We start from the raw sequence: 21,382 nt of genomic DNA, 5'->3' as shown, positions 1-21,382 counted from the left end.
TCCAGCCCATCGGCATCAAAAGGAGCCTGGCACTCCCCCGTATAGTGGCGCTTTTTGCTTGGTTATGGAAGGACCAGGAGCTTTTCTGTTGCCCAGGAAGGGCCATGCCTTTGCTCCCATACTTTTCCTGCAGCTGATAACACACACCGTGTTCACGCGCCACGATGCCTTTTGCACCCAGGCTCTCACATCTCCGTGATTTCCTCCCATTCAGCACCCCAGAAAACGCTTGGCCTTTGCTGCGTGGCCTCGTTGGTGCCACGAGAGCTCCAGGTTTCCATTAGCTGGAAGCGCATCGGCACTCGACACTATTGCCAAGGAAACTGGCTGGCCGTAGCGGACACGACCCACTGCTTATTAGGATGGGAAAAACAACAAATCCAAGCGCCGGGTGTGCGGCAGCAGCCATAGCCAGAAAGGCAGCACGGCTGCAAATGCCTCCCTTGCGCCTGCTGCGTTGGAGCTGGCATCAGCCCGACGGGGTGTCTTCCACCAGGAGGTCGTACGTGGTGAGTACACAGGCTGCATTAAATGACTTTAGCATTAAATCTCCTCTAATATCATCTGGGGGATTGCTAATTAGGAAGCTTCTCTGACAGGTCTTAAGAGAAAAAAAAATTAAGGCAGAAAGTGTTTAGGTGAATATCCAGTTTTGGGGTAGGAAGGTTTTGCTGTTTCAGGAAAAGTCTCTTGGCAGTTTTCTTACAGAAAATATTGCTTTAACTCCCTACCATGGACTTGGAAGGGCACTTTTAAGCATGTATCACAGTAAGAACGATTTCAGAGCATCTTAGCCCGAGATGCCCCATCCTCTCCATCTGCCAGGTCCCTGACACCAGTGCCAGAGTAGCGGCTGGGAGACACGAATCTGTCCTCTGCAACATAAATTACCCCTCCGTCTTTCCAACAGGTAAAATGGGAAAGCTGCCCAGGGCTGGCAGTATTTGCAGAGGACTTGAAGACGTTTCCAGACGCAGCATTATATAAAAGCAAAGGATTAAGAACACAGGAATGAGTGTACCGCACAGCTGCCATTCCTCCCGCTAGTCAGTGGGTGTCACGCACAGCCTTGGTGGGTCAGGGTCCTCAGAGGTGGCTCCTCCGCGTAAGGCGCCTTCAAAGGATGGTTGCCCGCACTGCAAGATCGATACCAGTTTTGGAGACATCTCACAGCTGCTGTTTACAGCCCCTTTAGGCAGTCTCGAGCGCTGCATTTTCTCTCCTCTCTTCCATAACTCTGTAGCAGAGATCTCTTTCACCTGAAGCTTAGCTTAGGGTTTTACATCTAATGGAAACCCAAATTAAATGCAGCTAGGAAAGAGGTGGTCTGCTCCCCCTCGCCCTTTGCTTGCTTGTGCAATGGTCTCAATTGGTTCCCCAAGTCTTCCCGCCCACTAAGCGCTTATTGATTCAGTAGGGTCATCCATGTTCGTTCATCCATGTTTTCCATCTTATTAATTCACTCAGAGGACAAAATAACCCCGTGGTGCCCACATGGTCATGCGGGGAGGGTTTGCTTAGCTGTGCGGTCTGTTTGCTTGCACGATAGGTGAAATTATAGTGATATAAAAATCGTATTGAAGTGACTATAGGCCAAAGCATCCCGTTATGGGCCCATGTGTCCGAGGGGTATAAACCTCTGGAGATGCAGGGACTGGTCGTGTGCAACAGTCCAAGCTAAAGGGGTGTCCGGAGCAGGATGTGCAGCCGCATGGGCTCCGGTGCTACCTGCTGCCCCATCCCTGTCCCGGACACTGGGTTTTAATGACATTACTGGGGGGCTACCATTGCTCAAGGCAGATTGTGCCTCCCTGGCTTGCCGAAGCCGCTGCTTTCTAACGTGAATCAGCTCATCAGAGGCTGGAGAGGGGATTAGGGAAATTGCCAGGCTGATAAACAGCACTTTGAAGCCCTTCTAGTGGGAAACAAGACTCAACTGTGTGGGATTGTGGCCAGTGGAGAAAGTCTGTGCAGCATCTGTCCCACAGCTTAAATCTTAGTTTGCACGTGTGACTCAGCCCAAATATGATAAATAGGTCCCGATGAAGCACCGGGCTCTCAAACACCCTCTCAAGAGCTCCCTGCAGGAGCAGGGCCACTGTTTTGCAGGTTCAGCTCTGAAAAACCTTCTCGCTTTCCTGCAAACAGAGCATCCTTCGCCCTGGCTGCTACCAGGATGCTGCTACCAGGACACGGGCTGGCAGAGGGGACTGGAGAAGCGTAAAATCCAATTCCAAAGGCAGGCACCTCCGTGCAGCTTCCTCCTTTAATTGCCCGGCTCCCACCTTGCTTGGAAACGACTTTCATCTTCCTCACAGCAGGTGCCCTGTGCATCTCACAGCCCAGCAGCGCCCGGCGCCAGGATTTCACTTATTCGCTACTACGGTGGAAAGCAGTAAGTACCGATTTGACACAGTTAAGTAAAAGCACTTGGAGAGCTGGCCAACTGCTGTGGATTTCCTGGCTCACCAGGGTCAGCTGCTGCTCTCCGACTCTTTGCTCCGTAACTGGGAGCTCACGGAGCAACCGGGTGTCACTGGGACACTCATTTTGAGGTTGTTCGATGGAGGAACGGCGGGGACAAGCGCTCTGCCCTCAGCCACCGCCCCCGGCCCTCGTGGGCCTCGCTGGATGACCATGACTTGTCCCAGGCCACAGCGCTGACGTGACATTTGCTGTCAGCTAAATGCACCCATAACCTGATGCTGCACAAATCACCTGCATCTCAACACAGATATTTACTAATAAATATCTGTGAGATATTTACTGTGAGATCTGAGAAAAGAAACAGCAACATCCCACCAGGCAGCCATAGGAGGCATCAGGCAAACTCATCACGGCTGGGTTCGTGGAGAGACCTGGTGCTACAGCTCTTGTATAGAGCCATTTTCCTACAAACTATTAAAAATAGTGTTATGAAAAACCTAACTAATGCAGCATGAACTCAAACAGCCGCTCCAAGCAAAACAAGCAGATGCCAGAAAGATGCCACAGCCCTGTAGATAAAGCAGTAACACATCAAGCTGATGGAAACAGCAGGGATTTCTGCTTCAGTCCCCACAGCATAAATAATTTACTTTTCTGTGTTTTGCTCAGGTTTTACAGCTACAGGTGGAGCCACTGGGCTGTGAAGCTGCTCAATTGCCATGTGCCTGGGTTAAAAAAAAAATGAGATTTAATTCTTTTGAGTTCCCCCTACACTAAGTGTTTCCATCTCCCAAAATGAAGACTTTTGTGGCCATAAACACAGTTTTTTCTCCTGATTATGCTCTCTGTGTGCACACGCATAAACAAAGCAGGGCTGGAAGCATCAGCTGTTCTCGCTAAGGAAAAGGGAGCCACAGCCTTTGCTAGTCCTGCCATAAGAGATGTGATTAACAGCCAATTAGAGAGTGATATTTCACTGTGCGGGGGATTCCCGCTTATCAATAAAAGCTGCAAATCTCAGGTGCCAGCCGAACATGAACTAGCAGCAGAATGGCCAAAAAAGAGTCTCCTAGGGCTTCAAAAATCCCTTTCCCTACCAGAGATGCTCTGAACTCAATCACTGCCCCATCTTGTGGTCTCCAGCACCTGGTGGCAAAACAGGGCAGACCTTACCCTCCTGGAGCATAAAGTGCATATTCTTTTTTATTATATTTATGTTTTCTTGCATGTCCACATCAATAGGCAAAGCAATGCAAGCCAAATTCCACCGAGTCGTTTCTCACAGTCTTGAGCAGGGGGCCAAGATCAGTTCATCGTATTTATCTCCAACCATTTTAAGCACGAAAACCAGACCACTCGCACACACAGACTGTCAAAAGACGGGGCAGAGAGGTCCTACCAGAGCACTTCAATGACACGTCAACCTTGTCCTTCCCTGAAGGCACCCACGAAGCTTGAGGGGACTTTGCAGAGCAGAGTTGGGCGCTAGGAGCTCTGCCGGCCACAGCTATTTTGGGCCCGTACTCGGCCGGCAGCTCTCTTGGCTTCGTGCAGATGATTCAGCGCCGGCCTCAGCACCGGAGGGATTATAACAAAGCATTTGCTAACGTGGCAGCCGGAAGAAAACAAGCCCCTAAATTTTCTTTGCATGACACTCTCATCTTAGTCATGCGGCGCTGGAAAAGCTATTCCTTCGACAGCGCTTTGGCCCCCCTCGTTTGAGGAGCTGACGGAGAGAAGGGTTGAAAATTGAACAGCTCTTGCAAGTACCTTCAAGATGAAGAGAACTCGGGTGTCACATTGAAGGACATTCTTCACTCTGCACCGGTGACATGCTGGGAACGAGCCTGCCTCTGCTCTGTGAGTGGATGCAGCAGCTAAGCTTAATTTAACTGAAATAGTGGCCCCCAAGCCAAAAACCCGAGCACATTTTTCAATTTAATAGCTGCAGTGCAGTAATTATAATAATTTGTATTTTTGCAACAGAGATTATTTTAATGCTGATGGACATGTGATTGCTTTACAATAACAAATCAAGAGATGGTGATAACTAGCATTTATATCAACCGTGCTGCTCGTGGTTTGCAGAAAGGAAAGGGGAGCCCTCAAAATGCCAGCTCCGCATCCCGATGTGACACTGTCTGTCCTACACTTCTGTTCCCATCTCTTTTTGTGCAACGGTGGAACAAGCAAGGGAGGAAACAAGTGAACTCTCACCCATACACGCCAGGCATCCACATGCACAAAGCACATTTAATAGTTGCTTTGTTTAAACCCATCCGGACCGCTGTATCTCCTCAGATCTTTTTCTTTCCCCTCTAATTCCCCCCACTTCAGAAGGGGTTTCCCGTGTGCTCTGCTCACTCCCTGCCTTTCGCCCCAGTCATGGACAAATTCCCTGGGCTGAGAGGAGCCTGAGTGTTTGAGTCTAGTTACTATTAAATGAGTATTCACAGCCACAAGTGACTTTAGTTTGTTTCTCACAAAGGAATTCCCACGACATTCCCACATTCCCATTTTTCTCATTGCCAAACTGGCGTTCGGCCACTTTTAGCTTCTCTGCTTAAGGCTTTTTCTTCTCTTGCAGCTTTAATCCTTCCATCTAGTTTAGGTTTATCTCAACTTTAGCTGTTGTTAAATACTGGGGATTCCTACCAATTAGCGATTCTCTCAAAATCTTCAGAAAATTCAAAATAACTGTATTTTGAATCAGGATTTTTCATGGAAAGATGGAAGCTGGAAAACCCACGTGGTTCAAACATAATAAGAAAAAATAACAATTTTATTTCCCTTCGCCAGAACACTGTAAGATAAGGTGCGTTCTCGTTGAAGATACATTGTAGTATTTTATGTTCAGGGCACCTAATTTGTTCCAGAGACTCCATGTTCTAATAGGAATAAAACTTTCTGTTCATCTTGGACAAAAACAGCCTTTTGGCTGATCCCTGCTGAGGAATCCTCTTTTTGATGAAAATAAGTAATATCAAAATGGAACTTATTAATAATTTACTATAACAGATTCCGCCAACTTGCAACTTCAATAAACCCAGATAAACTGTTTCCTGTTTACCTAAGTATTCCCAAATCAGCCATTCCCTCTTTTAATGAGTTAATCCCATACATATTAGGAAGAAACAATTAGAAAAACAAGCTGCAGCAAAGCTATCCTGAGCAAATTAAACAGCACATTAAACAACTGAGCAAAAATCTGCTGAGTTTCTTCTATTTAATGGAGTTTGAGACCACCCTTGGCTCCACTCATTAATAGCAGGCAGAATCACATTTAGAAAGAACTTGGTTCCTTGGGCTTTCTGGGCCCTATAAACCCATTTCTTTTGCATATCACATGAGCTAAAAAATGTCTTTTGTCAACAAATTCTAACGCAAGAAGCTCTGCAAACCGGACAAAAATAGTTTTGTTTCAAGAACGATTGGAACAGAATGTAACTATTTAAAACTTTAATTAAAATAAACATCCCAGGAGCAACCCATTCCTATCTGAATGTGTTTGCATAGCAGGAAAAAGCTAATTAATTCCAAGCAAGTTCTGCCTACACCATCAACCAGGTCGGGTGATTATGGGAAGCCCCACGTGTTGCAGGGATGCCCTTTGGAAGGGTACAGATTCATTTACCTGAGCAGCACCACCTGCACTCACCAAATAGTTCAGAATTTTTGTCTTTCTCAAAAATTGTGCTTCAAAGACTCAGTGCTCTCATGCAATGCCCCCAAGTGGGCAGAACCACCAGGAGCCTCTGCCACGTTGGACACACTCAGTGCCTCCAGGTTTGCCAAAACCTTGCAGTAGTCCAGCCCTCCTGCAAATCTAAAAAGCCCATCAAAGCTTGCCAGTTACATTGGTATAATCAACATCACTGGAGAGTTTCAGCCTCAAGGTACCATATTCCTCAAGCATCTCCAGTGCTTTTCTCTCACAAAAAAAAACATTATCTTGTATTCTTCAGCTTTGTAATTGTAGCCACGTTTTAAAACGAAAGCTAGTTTTATTTGTCCTATATGTTCTCTCTTAATGGTACTTAGGGCCTAATCTCTTGATAATTGCAGCAGTATTGGCACCATTTGTTTTAATTAATGCCAGAAATTATCACATCAGATGGAATGCTTACACAGCTAAAAATCTATTTACATTATCTGCAGTAATTATACTGCCCTGTGTATACATTTATCATGTTACAGCAAATCATGAATGTTGAGCATGTTTTTTACTCCATTACACAATAACAATCCCATCAGTCTATAAAAACATCCCTTCATACAGTAAAAAAGACAGACACCATTGCAACTTGTTTGGATAACTTTAATAGATGCACAACAGCATCATTTTTAATGTTTCTCAAAATCTTAATACAGTAAAACACATCAGTTTTTGGTGACTACTGCTCTGCTCACTTCCCTATTTTAACAGATTTCTTCTTCCTCAGACATCACATTTCCACCATGTATACACCTGTAATACAATAACAGCACGAATAAGTTATCAGCAAAACACTAGATATTAAGCTCTTTGTTAATAATAAGAGATATCATCAGAAAAACCTTGCCTCACCACCAGTCAATCTGCCGGTAATTCCAGCAATTTTTGGTTAATTTCATCATATGATATCTTCAGATGAACTGTTATTTTCAACAGAAATGATACATTATCCCTCTTCCCATTCTACATTAGCATTAGCAAAACCGTAGCACAGAAGACAGCCACGTTTACACACTTGTTTGGAGTTGGCCTAACAAAGTACATTTGGCCGGTGACTTCATTTATTGCACCTCTAACGTCACGATTATACAGAAATACGGCTGCTGAAAGGTCATGTTTTGAGAATGTGGCCAAAAATTATTGACGTGAACTAAGAGAGCACAGAATTCTAAACTCACCTGGAAGAACCTCCTGCTCCTGCAGTCTCGCTTCCTTCCACATGACTTGTGTACAGCCGTCACATCTATTAACAGGCATTAACAGCAATTAATATGCGGCAGCAGAGACCTACAAGCTCCATGTAAATATACAGATCCTGAAGCCTTGAATTATGAGGTACAGAGGAGGGGAAAGATTGCTTCAAACTATTAAAATGGATCTACAAAACTCCCTTCTGAAGTTTTGGGCAACCCCAAAAGCCTCATTTATTCTTAGATTGGATTCCGTCCTGTATAAAGGCTGCATTGCCCAGTATAATTCATCACTTACCTTCACATTAGTGTCACTTTCAGAGAGCTGTCTGCTCCCTGTACTGAAGAGGTCACATTTCTCTGGAAATATTAAACTCTGCAGCATAAATGAGAGAGAAGGATATTAAGATACTGCAGATACTGCACTGATTAAGAGCTAGTTGTAGCATGCAAGCCTCTGGACAACCCAAACTCTGCATGCAAGCAGCTGTGTTTCAGATAAGCAAGAAAGTTATCGTCAGTTCTCGCATCTGACGGCACTTCCTATTCAGGGGTATCATCATCAACAGCCAACAACGCTCATATTTGATCACTTGGTTCAAAACTAAACCACGATTGAGTTTGGGAAGACTTTCCCATTTGTTTATATTAAGTTGATGGTAGGTAAAATTAGTTTTCAGATGATGTAAGTATTTTTGTTTCTTTTTAAAGCCCTGCTTTTAACTATATCCTAAGTAAAGCCTGCAACTTTCTTAATGACTTTGTGCAGCTTAGTACAAAATAAGCTTTTTACTTCAAGACAACATTCTTCTGGGAAGAAAAAAAAAAAAAAAAGGCATTATTGTAATACTTTTTAGTAGATCCAGCAATTCCCTGCAATTAATTTTCAGCTTAGGAATCTACAAGTCTCCCTTGGGCAGCTCTCCACGGCCCAAGGCCATTTCCAGCCTGTGGAGTAACGAGTCGTCCAGGCCCAGGGGCGCCGGGCGCTGTGGGGCGCAGGGCCTGCGGGCCGCGCAGCACGAAACCTCGCGGCTCGAGTCCCGACGGCCTCCCGGGCCGCCGCTCGGCAGCGCCAGGGCGGCGGCGCCCGGTCCCGCCGCGGCCGCGGCCTCCTCCGCCCCTCGCCGCCTACCTGCGCCCAGCCGCCGCCTCAGCCCCGCCGAGAAAGGGCGGGAAATGCCTGGCGGCCGCTTATAAAGCCTTGGGCTGTACCACCACTGAGGCGGGGGGGGTGGAGCAGTGCGCATGCGCGGAGCGGAACGTGCCATTGTCTATGAAAGGGGTGCGGGGGATGGCGCTTCCATTTTGTCGCCGTCCCCGCGGGCCCGCTCCCGTTCCGCGAGCTCGGAGGGGAGCCGGGCGGGCGGCACCCGGCCCCGCGGGTTAAAAAGGGCCCCATGCAGCGCCCTGCTTGGCCAAGGCACCGCTGTTAAGGCTGGGCCGCAGGAGGGGCCGGAGCAGTCAGCATCATCATCCTACCTTTCAATGTGAGAGTTTATATTTTTCCTGTTAAAACTTCATCTACAATTGAATGTATTTTGGTTTTTTTCTGCTTTCCTTCCCCTTCAGTAACGTAACTGGTATATTCATTTTCAAAGGAAAAGCTCAGCTTTCAAGCCTTGGAAGGGACCCAGGACAAGGGCTTAGAGGGGCCTTTTACACCACTTTGTCCTTCACCAGACCCCAATTATTTACACAAAAACACAGTTATCAGCAACACTTACAACATGTAGAGCAGAGCACTGGGGTCTGTTGAGCTCAACCCCCACAAAGGTTCAAAAACACAACCCCCTTCCCCAGAGCACAGGGCTGTGCTTCACATCGACCTTCCCCTTTCAGGAACAGGCCCAGGCAGGACCACAAAAGTTTAGTGACAAAAAAAGAAAAAAAAAAGACACCTGTTAAATAAATTTATATCAGGATCCTGATAAAAACAGGTTCGGTATAAGTATGGTTCTATTTTAAAGCTTTAGAAGGGATATTAATGAAAACACACATTAAAATGAATTATTACAGTGATCAGACAGTGCAGTCATTTACTCTTAACAGTATTTTGAGTCATAGTTATAGATTCAATAATTAAATACAAAAAAAAAATCAAGGATATCACAAGAAAATAAGGCTTGAAGCGCCGTCACTCCTCAGAAGGCCTTTCTAGGCACGGCACCTTTCGCTTAACATGCTGCTATTCTCACAATTCTCATTCTTCATTATTCTCATAATGAAGCAACAAAGTTAACTGCAGATTCCCTGCTTTTGAGAGGCCTCAAACCAACTTCAACTTAGTATAAAAGTAGAAGAAAAAGAAGAAAGGATTTGTTAGACAGGCAGAAAGGGGAAGGGAGATACACAGACATTTGGGGGTGATAGAAAATTAGGACAATGCAGACAATTTTCCAGAATTTCTGGATGGAGCAGGCAATGTTCTCATTACACGTTCAATTTACCAGGACATGATATGCTATCATTATTCCTTACTGAGAACTAGTTGCAATCAAAATAAAAGACACAGGTAACAAGAAGAAAAAAAAATGTAACTGTACACTCATCAATCTCTTACCTACTTAGGGCACAGGGGTAAAAAAGCCGAATGTAACAAGTCAACCATGTGCACATCCACATGTAATATACAATGAGAACATTGAAAGATATTGACAGGAGACAGTGATCCTATAGTCCTCTTTTTCTCTTTCAATTATATATACACATATATAGTTAAACAGCACATAGGAAAACACCACTATAGCTTTCACCGTGGCCAACATGAAAATTCTCACAAATATAAAAATGTAAGTTTTTAAATTGTTAGATTTCTTCAAAGCATAATAACACTAAATTGAAAGAATTTTTTTTTTTTTCAGCATATAACCAAAGGGGAAAAAAAAGTCCCTGGAATTTGCACAATTCTCAAATATCAAACCTTGCAGGCTGGAACCTCAATCTCTACTACAGCAGAACACAGTATCACCAAAACAAACAAGTGGAACTCTTTGAGAGCAATGACACTATTCAGGTACTATTTGAAACTTTATCATATTAAAAAAAAAAAAAAAAAAAAAGAAAAGATTTACATTCAGTATTTTGGAGGAAAAGGATGTAATAGTCCCTTTATGCTTTATCCTTGTCGACTGCCCAACCAGGAAGCATTATTTTTATTACTTATGAGGAAAGAAAAGGTGCTGGTAACAGCTAGAAGGGCAAGGCAATGTTGTTCACTATGAAATGCTCCGTTCTTTGGATGAACTGTGTAAAACATTGTGTTAAAAGACTCTATGGTACAAATAGTAAGAATGAAAAGGTCTTCTTAAAAACACAGAGTATTTCTGCATCTTCTAAGTTCAAAGCTTGAGGAAATGTGTTTTGCTAGAATTAATTACAAGTTTGCTGTAATAAACAGGTATGACAGGGCCAACCACCGACTGCAGACAAATGTGATTGCTTTAGGTTTTAAGTGGTGATGCATCTCTATTTGCATATAAAAGGAATGCACACACTTCTGGAACCTTCACTGCAGAGTCTTTGCCAATGTCCAGCTTTTGGGCAAAGGAAATCTTGCCATATTGCAGAGTCATAATCTTGAGGATCTTAAGTAAAAACCATCATGATTCAGTGTCTGATCCAGAACTGCTTTCTCGGCTGATTTCAATTTGTAGAGATGGCAAATTATCCAATCGACTCTTTTTTTGTCGAGACTGTTCTTTTTCCTTAATGAGAGCACCCCAAACCCGCTGGAGCTCCGAATCATCTTCCTCTGTAGATGCCACAGAATTTTCAGGTTTATCTGAAGTCTTTTCTTGCGTCTTCGGAGCAGATCCTAAGCGAGTCCATAAATTACCTAATTAGATGTGGGGGGAAAATGAATAATTAACAAAAGAAAAAACATAAAATGATAAGACTAAAGAGTTCCAGAAGTATAAAGAATCCAGTACTAAATTTGATGCCTCTCCTCAAATTCCTGGTACAATTTATCCCTACTTAATGTATGAATTGAAATACATTTGAAACAGCAGTCAAAGTCAAAATATGGCAGGCTCAGTAAAGCCTCATTTACTGAGAATGCCACACATGTGTCTGAAATGCCAGTATCACACTTATTTTACTGTCTTTTTTGACCACAGTTTTCAAGTTTTACACATACTATATAAAAATATTGTATATAGTCTATCATGTTTTATGTGAGCTGCATCAGTATCTCTTGGGGTAGAGCCTGACCCTTTTGATTTGCAATGCATGTTTAAGCTTTTGTAGACTTGTAAGATCTGTACAAACATTTATTCATTGACATTCATTAACACTCAACAAAACATTCTGCATAATTTTCATTTGAAATTCCTCTTACACTCTAAGAACAAAGGGATTGCATTACCACATTTTCTGTACAAAACTAACCTGATTTCTTCTCTCTGGTATCTGAGTAGAGGCCTTTCACGTCTTGTTTGGGTATTCCTAAGCGGCTGTGTACATCTGATACTGGTTCTCGACGAGGAGCAGAGGTAGTATTTGGAGGTTTTATTTCTGGAGAATGGGGTCTTTTTCCCAGTCTCTGCCGTACATCTATGGATATTTTCAGTGATTAAAATGACAAAAACAAACAAACAAAAAAAATCACCTATTGCATTTAGTTTAGTTCTGCCAGCTAATTTTATGTCCTTCACTTTCCAAAACTTCCAACTGGAGAGGTGACCTTTTTAAAAAATCTTTTCTGAATTCCTTTCATTAAATCTTTTATGCTCAATAGTCATTCCCTCCCTCTGCCTCCTCCTTTTTTTTTCCTCCAATAAGTTTAACATTAAATGTCTTCAGGCTGTGTTCTGTCCAAAGGACTAAAAAAAAAAAAAAAAATAGTAGTAATTACTGCACAGCTTGCTGCATTATTTACTTGAGCTGCACAACAGCAGAGAATGATACATATCCAACATGAAGTACGACCAAAGGAAAATTGCTATGCCTTCAATTATTGTTTTCAGATAATAAATAACTTACTTTAGAATTTTAATACTGCTTAAGATCTTGCAGAATAAAATGAAAAACAGAACACAACAACTCTAAATGTATTGATAATTAACCCATGATGCAAAAGAAGCATTTTGACTTTTGTCTGAAACCAACTGATGTTCCTTGTCTTAAAGAAGGTTCAAACAGAAAGAAGAGTACAAAGGAAACTGAAAGATTGATGTAGCAAGTTATCATAGTCTCAAATTGCACAAAAGTAGCAAAATATACTAATGGAACATAGTATCTTATACTGTCACTTACACAACCTTTGCAGCAGCTGAAATTACATGTATACTTTTCTTGTCCAAAAGATAAACAGTCAATTAAGTGCAAAATGAAATAACTGACAAACAAAAAAAAAGCTTCATTTTCACAATATACAAAACTAAAGTCTCAAGCTTGATTTGTGCATGAGCCCCTGTAAGTGCTGTGTATTTTCCCCTAGAGGTACAGACTCTGTGTCTCAAGGAGCAACTAAATCCAAAAAGACAGAGTGAAGGAAATAGACACACAAGCAAAAATTTTTTCCCCAAAAGCAATCCCCAGCTCTGGCTCTCAGTGAGGAAAATTAACTGTACGAATGCAGAAAGAGCTGCTGAACAGAATTCTCTCACATCTGTAAGGTACAGTGGAGGATTGATGTGAAATGAATATAATCATTTTTATGAGCCAGTCATAACTCTGCACAACGTGGAAATTTCAAGTTACCTGATTTTACGATGCTGTTTTGCTGACGTGGCCCACTGTTGTTCTGGCGTTTTTCTTCCAATAGAAGTCTCACATCTGCAACCTTCTCCAACGAGCCTTTACTGCCAATCCGATTTTTGATGTTACTGGTTGCTATACTATCTGCTCGCATAGAGTTCCTAAATAAAATAACAAGAGATTCAAGAGTCCCTTACATTAAATATAGCATACTTCTTAAGAATTGTGTATGCAAAATTACACTACTGAAACATTAAAATCAAGTTTTCTCTACTGAGAAACAGAAGTAAAAACATTCTTCTTGGTCCAGCTATGATGCCAACATGTATATTGTACTTCTTTTCATCAGTTTCAATTGATTCCACTTTCAGCTTCCTTGTTAACATTAGCAACATTAACAACATAATGCTGGATTACAGAAATCTCTAAAGGTAGCAATATTAAAAAAAGGAACTGAAAGCTTGTATCAGCATTTTCATTATTGTATATTTTCATTAAAATATCTACTATACAAATGGCTATAGTTTAAATTCTTAGTGTAGTTATCTGTATGCTGTTACAGTTCTGTTGCTAAGACCTGCTCTAATCGATCTTAAGGGAAGAGTCATCTAAGAAAAGATTTCAAGGAGAGTTATCATCTACCACTGAGAACTCTTCATATGCACAACAGTGAAGTGATGTACAGTTTTCTTCCCTAAAGTACTGTCAGCTCTTGGCATTGTGGACCCTGGATATCTTCAGTCACACTGGTAATTTGTTCCATTTCACTTCATCAGAGTTCAAAATCACCTTCTCAAATACGGACATAATTACCTGAATAGAACCAAGTTTATACCTTAGTCAGATTAATATTTTGAAAATTTAGAATGATTTTTCATTTATACTTTAAGAAACTTTTTACCTAATGTTTTTCAGTTGTGATTCCACCTCGTCTGCATACATTGTCATTTTCATGCTTTTTTTGGGAGAGGGGGTCGATATCATTTTCAGTTCCAGATCATAGTCCATCTCATCAGAATCAGAAGCACTAGCACTTGATCGCCTGGCTGCGCTGCGATCTCGAGACTGTTTGAAAGCTTGCAGTTCATCACGGTACTCAACTACAACTCTATCATCTTCATCCATATCCTGATCTTCTTCCTCCTCTTCCTCCTCCTCAATAGGCTCCTCAGGAACATTTACTAGGCCTGTAGCAAAACATATTCCGATAAACTGAAGTTTATCGTTCATATAAAGTACCTTGAAACCGATTAAAAAAAGAAGAATGCTTAACAGGGCTTAACATGTTAAGGGCTTAACATGACAATTGCTGGCTGTGCATGCTACACAATCCCTCTGAATCACTGGCAGCAACGCCAAGGAAAACATATATATCGCTAGTCTGAATTTATTTTCTTAAATTTGTAATTTTTTTTTTTAAAGTAGCAGCTATTTGATAAGGCAGTGATCAGCACGAAGTTCATACCTCATCTGTTCTCTTAAGACCTTAAAACGTACCTTAGAGACTTTATCTGTTTTTAAGAAGGATACCTCACTTTCATGGAGACAAGACTTTCATCGGATAAGACATGGGTTAAGGTCCTTTCCAGCTTTCCATTTCCCAATTTTTGTCCTCCAGTTCTACATATTGGCACCAATTACCTGAATGACGATGCTTATAAGGAGGAGTCAAGCCAACATCATCCCCAATGAGGGTCCTTTTCTTTATCACATCCCGATGGATTCGACGCGAATGGTATCTTCGTTTCCTGAAACACCATAAAGAGCAGCATATTTCTGTCACAGAAAGGCATAATGAATGAGCCATAGGCAATCCTACATTAAGCAAGTGCAATTAACACTCCCTTTAATAGCAGACAAACACATTTATGCCAGAAGTCTGTTCTGGCAGAATGTTTTGAATATAAAGTTCATTAATTTCAAGAGAAAACATTTGCCTTGCAAATCCATTGTCACTTTGCTAAAATATGGTTCACACTTAAACATCTTTATCTCAAAGAAAACAAAAACGTACAAATTAAACAGTTTTAGATTATGCTGAGTACTTTCAACATTGCAATTCTTCTAGCTTACACATAAAGAATTGCTGAAAATACTCACCAAGAATTGCTAAGAATGCCCTTCATGCCTCCATAGTTGGGATTGCCATATTTCATGTAGTACTGGCTTCGCCTTGCAGCTCCCAGCTCTTTCTTATCATCTGAAAAAACATAAAATTACAGGAATCTTCCTCTGTAGACTATCTTACTGTACTAAAGTAAAAATAAATAACCATCCAGCCAAAGACACAGAAAATGAATGAAAGATTGAATGCATCTTACACATCAATATTACTTCAATCTCCCTCATAGAGAAGGCAGAGATTTTGGAGGATTTTGCTGACATCACCTCTGAAATTGTCCTTCCACCGCAGTTTTATTTGTGTTCAGAAATTTAAGTCAGTGGACACTCAGACTTACGTATTTATAGTGTGTTACATCCCACTGTGACTGCTGATACAACCTGTATCCCAGTAACTGCTAGAGGCTGTACTTACCTTTTTCTGACTTTTTTTTTTATTCTCTATGGATTTGACACTTTCCACACAGCCCAGAAATAACAAGTATGTTCATTTTACTCAGAAAAATGATTTACCATCTCAGCTGTATTCAGGAGCAATTTCCACTAATACCTCGCAAACATCTCAAATGATTTTCATATTTATAAAATGTGAAGTTAACATTTGTGGAGAAGAATATCATAAGATCTGTTTTACAGTATCAGGAAGAATGCCTCATATTTAGCCCAAAATATAATTGTATAAACAATACTCTTTATACATCTTGAACTTGATTTCACCAACTAAGCATATTATTTATTGTAATATCTTAACACCTAACACTTAGCAAAAACTAAAAGTTTTTCAAATAAAAATTAGAACATTCCAGTCATTAATTAGTCAACAAATAAAACTGCAACAAGCAATCGATTCATTATGCTTGTTAAGCTGTTCATTTACCTTTAGTAGCAAATCTCATGAATAGCTTGTTTCCTTTAGCCAGTTTATTGGCAGGGCGAAGATCATTACGCAGGAGAGAATCCTCTTCTACCTGGGAGAGGGCATCCAACTTTGGGGGCAAAAAAGGCATTTGGGACTCAAAATTACTGTTGAATGAAAAGGGATCACTCAAGGAGAAGTAATCAACTGATTATTAAGTCACTTTTAAAGTCCTATTCAAAATCACCGAAAAACTTAAACATTAGAGCTTTCCTTCTTTCTATACTGACCTCAACATCACTTGGATTGTCATCTTCAACCTCGCCTTCTTCTGTCTCATCATCAGAACTTTCCTCTGTTTTTCCTAAAAAGAAAAGAAAATGGGAAAAAAGTCTCCATTTTAGTATGTCGGTAGCATTTTGAGAACATTACCTACATTCTTCAAAATCAAACTGACGTGTTACCCATTCTGTGTAGCCTAGAGAATAATCAAAACAGTAAATGTCTAGAGAAATCTGAAATATGCATGTGTACAGAGTAACTGTAACCAGACAGCCCCTGTGCAGATAAGTGCCTAAGGCGACACAGACAGATAACTAAATTGTATCAGGGAGAGCATTCAGCCACTCTTGCTTCCCTAGGCATCTAAATAACCCCCAAATTTGTATTTAAAAATGAAATGTAACTACCAAAAAAAACTTCAGTGTATCTGTATGCATCTCACACTTTAAGATATAATTGAAGAGTCTAAACTTTAGTTAATATTGCACTTTGCCAGATAAGCAAGTGAGTAAGTATGTCAGAGGAATTTAAACGACAACACTTTATTATACGATGTGTAATGATGGTGTAATATTTAATTTGTGGACAGCAAGATTAATATACAAATATTAACACCTGTTTAAACAAAAGATTCCCTAACGTCTAAAAACATCACAGCAATCACTATCAATATTTGCCCAACATCTGAAATTTTGTGGATTGTTGAGCAGCCACTGCCTTGTGCAGAAGAGTAACAAGAAAAGGAGATGAATAAGAAGGATCCATAAGATCAAGAAAGGCCTAAAAACAGACTTCACAGAAAGGTTTTGAGTAGCAGTGCAAAAACAAAGTGTGAAGATTGTTCATTTGCATTTTTGATAGACTTTATTTAAATATACTACATAACAGGGTTAACACATTACTGTCTGTTAGCACTGTATGGCACAGTGCTTTTACCACAGCAATTAATCGTATCAGCCTAATGGCAAAACAGTTCTATACAATCATAAGGAAGCAAAAGCCTGATTCTCCATTTATATCCACAGAAGTAAAACAGATTTAAAGTAAGGGCATGCAGGTACCAGATTCATCAAAACATCCAAGCGTTTGGCTGCTTTTCTCCATTATAACTGACCTTTCAGTGTGCTTCCTCTCTAAAAGTATAAGGGCCATATTTAGAGGTGATATGCACAGGGAAGGAGGGACACATTGTCGTATTTTCTGAAATAGAGTAGTTGATTTCTTTGCTTGATACAATGCCATCCTTTATCATGTGTACTGTCAACACTGACATGCCAACTCCTTACACCTATTTTTCCCCACATACTTATAATCCATCCCTCTGACTCCTTTGCATGCATGACTTATTTCTGTGTGACCTATAACGCTATAAATAGCGCACCTCAACATCATCCTGCACCTAACATGCTCAGTATGGACTGAATTATTGGTTTTGGTCTAGCTCCAACCCACCTTTTAAGAAGCAGCTTCTTCAAAAGGTTTCCAAGATGAAAGCCTTTTTTAAAGTGGCAGAATACATTTACCTGAAACTATATGATAGAAGCTCCTTCAGTAACTTAGATTATGCAGTACCCAAGCATAAGATTAAAGTTTCATCGATTTTACTAGATCATCTCTATATATGCATATCTCATCTACCTTTCTTGTTTTTTTCAGCTGCTTTCTCTTCACTGTTTTCCTTGCTCTTTGGCTTCTCTTGATCAGGCAGTGAACTCATATTTATAAGGGCTCGTGATGCTGTTACTTCATCAAGCCAGACCACGTTACCTATGACATACACATAAAAAGTTTGTAAAATAAGTAGTTACACACACTTCCTTAGTGGAGAGAAGATGCTAACGGGAGTTCAGAAAAAAATTAAACAAAAGCTTTATCTATCCAGTACAAATACAATGTCTCAATTAAAATGATGTTCTATCATTTAGAAGTGAAACATTTTTCTTCTAAGTACTCAGCTAAGTAATGCACTTCATTTTCACTATTTGTTATTATTTCCTTCCAAATCTCTTTTCACTATTGGGAAACTGAGACAGATAAATGTCAATGCCTTTAAAAGCCACTAAAAAAAGTGACAGGCAGAGCTAAGAGTAATATAAAAAAAGAGGCTAGGAGCTACAAAAGAAAGAAAAAAGAAAAAAAACCACTCTGTTTACTTACAGGATGTGTCATCTAACCACTCAATATGAGCAGGAGGATACTCTTTGAAGTAGGCAAAGATGTCCTGTGTACTCATCTCATCAACCCCACAAATGTAAATTGTATCCAGTCTCACTTTAGGAATTGCTATGAGAGAAATAAATGTAAAAATAGTCCTTATTTCTATAGAATTAAGTTTTTATGTTAGTAACATGCATGTTTATTAAACAAACATTTTAACTAAGCTAAGGGGGTGCTCACAACAATGTGACATACACTCTTCTACAAGACTAGAATTTGAATTATTAGCCTACACTGTGAAACTTATTAAGTAGTATACTGCACAGTGAACAAAGAAACTGTCAGTAACTAAATAAGGGCATCCTTTCTTCTTGACTGTTTGATAAACTCATACCTTTCTTCATCATGTCCCGATCCAGTGCCACATTTCTTTGGGCAAGATTCACTTCAGCTCGAAAATGAAAACGTTTTGCTCTTTGTTCCTTTTTCTCTATTGCTTCCTGCAAAGTGTAGAACAGCGCAGTCAAAACAAAAATGACACTTTTCCAAAGATTACCATTTTCTCCTGGCTATTATAACTCTATTCTTTACTGATTTACAATATACAGAAGCTAAATATTTAAACCAAAATATCAGATTTGCAATCTTCATCAGGAATTCTTTTTTATTCTTTGGCAAGTTTTTTCTATGAGTTTCACTAATACAAAATGGGAATACATTCCTTTTATCAAAACACTGTTGCCATGAGGATTCATGGCAGTCTTAAATAATGCGATGTCCTTAAGCAACACAAGACAATGAAACTAGATTTTCCTGCTAAGGGCTTGTTCTTCCTCCTCCCATAAGAGGAGGAAAAAAAGTCAGCTGACATGACTCAAAGGGCTTTGTTTTGCAGTTTTTAATGATACTAATGCAACTTCAATGCAAACCTTTTTAAAGCTGTGTACCAAAGCCCAATTAACAGGACTGTAAATTCTTGGGGAAGTCCGGAAGCTTTTTGTATACATGAATAATTATGAATAATAATTTTGTGACTTAAGAATGCTGGTGTTTTTACAGCTTGCAGGAAACATCACATCATGAAACAAAGCATAACCAACAAAAGAAGTTTTATTTAGTTGTTGAAAAATACCAGCTATCTGAACAAAAGGTTAAACTTCTGTTGCATCTTAGAACGAAAGAAAAAAAAGTGTTTCCTCCTACATGGCAACAGCAATTAGAGCACTTTGAAAAAACAAAATTCAAAAATTACCTTGGAGGTTACATCTATTCCAGTGATGAAACTTCCAGCTTTGTTTTCATATCTTCTACTGGTGTCCTGAAATAAATCAAAATAGGGATGATATCTTGATAAACACTGAAATCAATAAACTTGCCATTGGGGCGGGGAGGAGAAGCTAGTCCCATGAGAAATCCTGTCTCTTGTCCGTGATTCGCACTTCAAGTTACTCCAAGTATAAATAGGTATATCAACTTAATTCTTACTGACATGAGCGATGTTAAAAGCGCATCAAATGAACCAAACTTCCTTTAGGATGAGAACTCTCTTCTTTAGCAATACTTATTTTCTGCATTTGCATCCACTAAAGCTTTTACTTGCTCTGTCTCAGCAAAGCACTGGAAGTGATCAAAACACCTTTTTAATGAAAATCTCTACAATTGTGATTTTAGCTATAATCTCCTCTCAAGACATGAACAGATTTAACAGTCAAATTAAAGATATTAGATTCATAGAGTTTCAATTTACAACTTTAAGTCACAACCAAAGCCAGGACACCAAACCATTTTCTACAGTTAAACAAACAACTCTTGTCCCTCTTCCATGCATTATTTCACAACCTATTTCCCAAAACCACGTTAAACTTTTTTTTTTTTTTTTAAATAGAAACCTATTGATAGAGTAAATACTGAGAACAATGTAGAAAAAGAAAACACACAAGTTTCATTTCAATCAGCCAGGTCTGCTGAATTTGCAAGACTGTGCTAAGCCCCACATATTCTGGATGGGTCACTCAGCTCAATGTATTCCACTGTTTGTTTTATGTAAAAAGGCACTTTTTCATTCTGACTCCTGTAGCCTCAAGACCATCATCAGGTGGGTGCAAACATGTTGTTTATGCTCATGTTGAAGTAACTATTTTGGCTTAAAGTACTTTTTATTGGACAGGGGATGGGGTGAGGGGCGAAGGAATTCGAGCTCAGTTTGGAAACAGCAAAGCACACAAAATCTAACTCCACTTCTTAGCAAGAGGGTTAGAATTGGCGAAGTGTGGAGAGGTACTGCCACGGAGGGGGAAAATGAAAGGTTATTTGGAAGTGGAAAAAACACTGACGGGGTTTGACTCATGGGGCATAACGAAGCGGCGCAGGGTTGGCAGCTGGAGCATATTGGCAGATCAGCTAATTAGAGATTTACTCCTATGAGAATTTGCAGAGAAGCTTTCAGAGCAGAAAAACACACAAACAAAAAAGGCCCCTTAAGGGTTTAGCCCAGCTCTGACCCAGTTTTTCGGGTATTAGCGCTGCCCTCGCTAGGTTTATCCAGAGGGAAGCAGCGTAAACGCGGGGGGATCCTTGGAGCCCCGCGCTGCCCAGGGCCCCCTCGGGGCCGCCGCCGCTCCCCGCGCCCCCCACGAGCCCCGCCCCGGTCCCGGCCGCTCCCCCCTCATGCCCCTCGGGTACCCGCGCCCCGAACCCCATCCGGGCCCTCCTGCCGGGCCCCCGCGGGGCTCGTCCCTCCTCCGCGCGCCCTCACCGGGAGGAGCTCCCGGAGCGAGCGCCTCACGGGGATGGTCTCCAGCTCGCCCTCTTCCACCTCCATAGGCTCGGGCTCCGCGCCGCGCGGCTCCGCCGTTACGGCCGTGGCCTCCGCCTTCACCGAGATCCGCAGGCCCCGCACGGCCGCCATGGCTCCGCCAGGCCCGCCCAGCG

At 41.1% G+C, this 21,382-nt stretch overlaps 1 protein-coding gene, 1 long non-coding RNA gene and 2 other non-coding genes across 4 annotated transcripts; all 4 read right to left on the bottom strand.

Moving 5' to 3' along the window:
• Nucleotides 1–6,727: 6,727 nt before the first annotated feature.
• Nucleotides 6,728–8,500, bottom strand: LOC112954618. The gene is made up of 4 exons (XR_003250757.1): nucleotides 8,468–8,500; nucleotides 7,631–7,708; nucleotides 7,321–7,385; nucleotides 6,728–6,895 (listed from the first exon to the last, which is right to left on the bottom strand). It is a non-coding gene; the product is annotated as an uncharacterized LOC112954618 (long non-coding RNA).
• LOC112954749 lies at nucleotides 6,973–7,046 on the bottom strand. The gene has a single exon (XR_003250779.1). It is a non-coding gene; the product is annotated as a small nucleolar RNA SNORD65 (small nucleolar RNA).
• Nucleotides 7,825–7,899, bottom strand: LOC112954748. The gene has a single exon (XR_003250778.1). It is a non-coding gene; the product is annotated as a small nucleolar RNA SNORD49 (small nucleolar RNA).
• A 1,974-nt stretch (nucleotides 8,501–10,474) lies between the features above and the next one.
• NCBP3 (nuclear cap binding subunit 3) lies at nucleotides 10,475–21,382 on the bottom strand. The gene is made up of 13 exons (XM_026047952.1): nucleotides 21,207–21,382; nucleotides 19,704–19,769; nucleotides 18,846–18,951; nucleotides 18,452–18,577; nucleotides 17,933–18,061; nucleotides 16,303–16,376; nucleotides 16,034–16,142; nucleotides 15,136–15,235; nucleotides 14,677–14,783; nucleotides 13,937–14,222; nucleotides 13,039–13,196; nucleotides 11,725–11,889; nucleotides 10,475–11,170 (listed from the first exon to the last, which is right to left on the bottom strand). Exons 1-13 carry the CDS (start codon nucleotides 21,357–21,359, stop codon nucleotides 10,935–10,937), a joined length of 1,815 nt encoding a protein of 604 aa, XP_025903737.1. The 5' UTR covers nucleotides 21,360–21,382; the 3' UTR covers nucleotides 10,475–10,934.

Source organism: Nothoprocta perdicaria, unplaced genomic scaffold (genome assembly GCF_003342845.1).
Source record: "Nothoprocta perdicaria isolate Ctin4 unplaced genomic scaffold, notPer1 scaffold_50, whole genome shotgun sequence".
Taxonomy (NCBI): Eukaryota; Metazoa; Chordata; class Aves; order Tinamiformes; family Tinamidae; genus Nothoprocta; species Nothoprocta perdicaria.
The sequence above is the reverse complement of the archived record's forward strand: the minus strand, read 5'-3'. Positions and strand labels throughout refer to the sequence as shown.

Bases quoted from the DNA above. Each gene is read 5' to 3' on its own strand.
- NCBP3 (XM_026047952.1), bottom strand. From the start codon at position 21,359: ATGGCGGCCGTGCGGGGCCTGCGGATCTCGGTGAAGGCGGAGGCCACG. The intron at 14,223-14,676 runs GTAATTGGTGCC...GTTTTGCTACAG, and splicing joins TTATAAGCATCGTCATTCAG to GCCTAGTAAATGTTCCTGAG. The intron at 11,171-11,724 runs GTTAGTTTTGTA...ACATCTAATTAG, and splicing joins TACCAGAGAGAAGAAATCAG to GTAATTTATGGACTCGCTTA.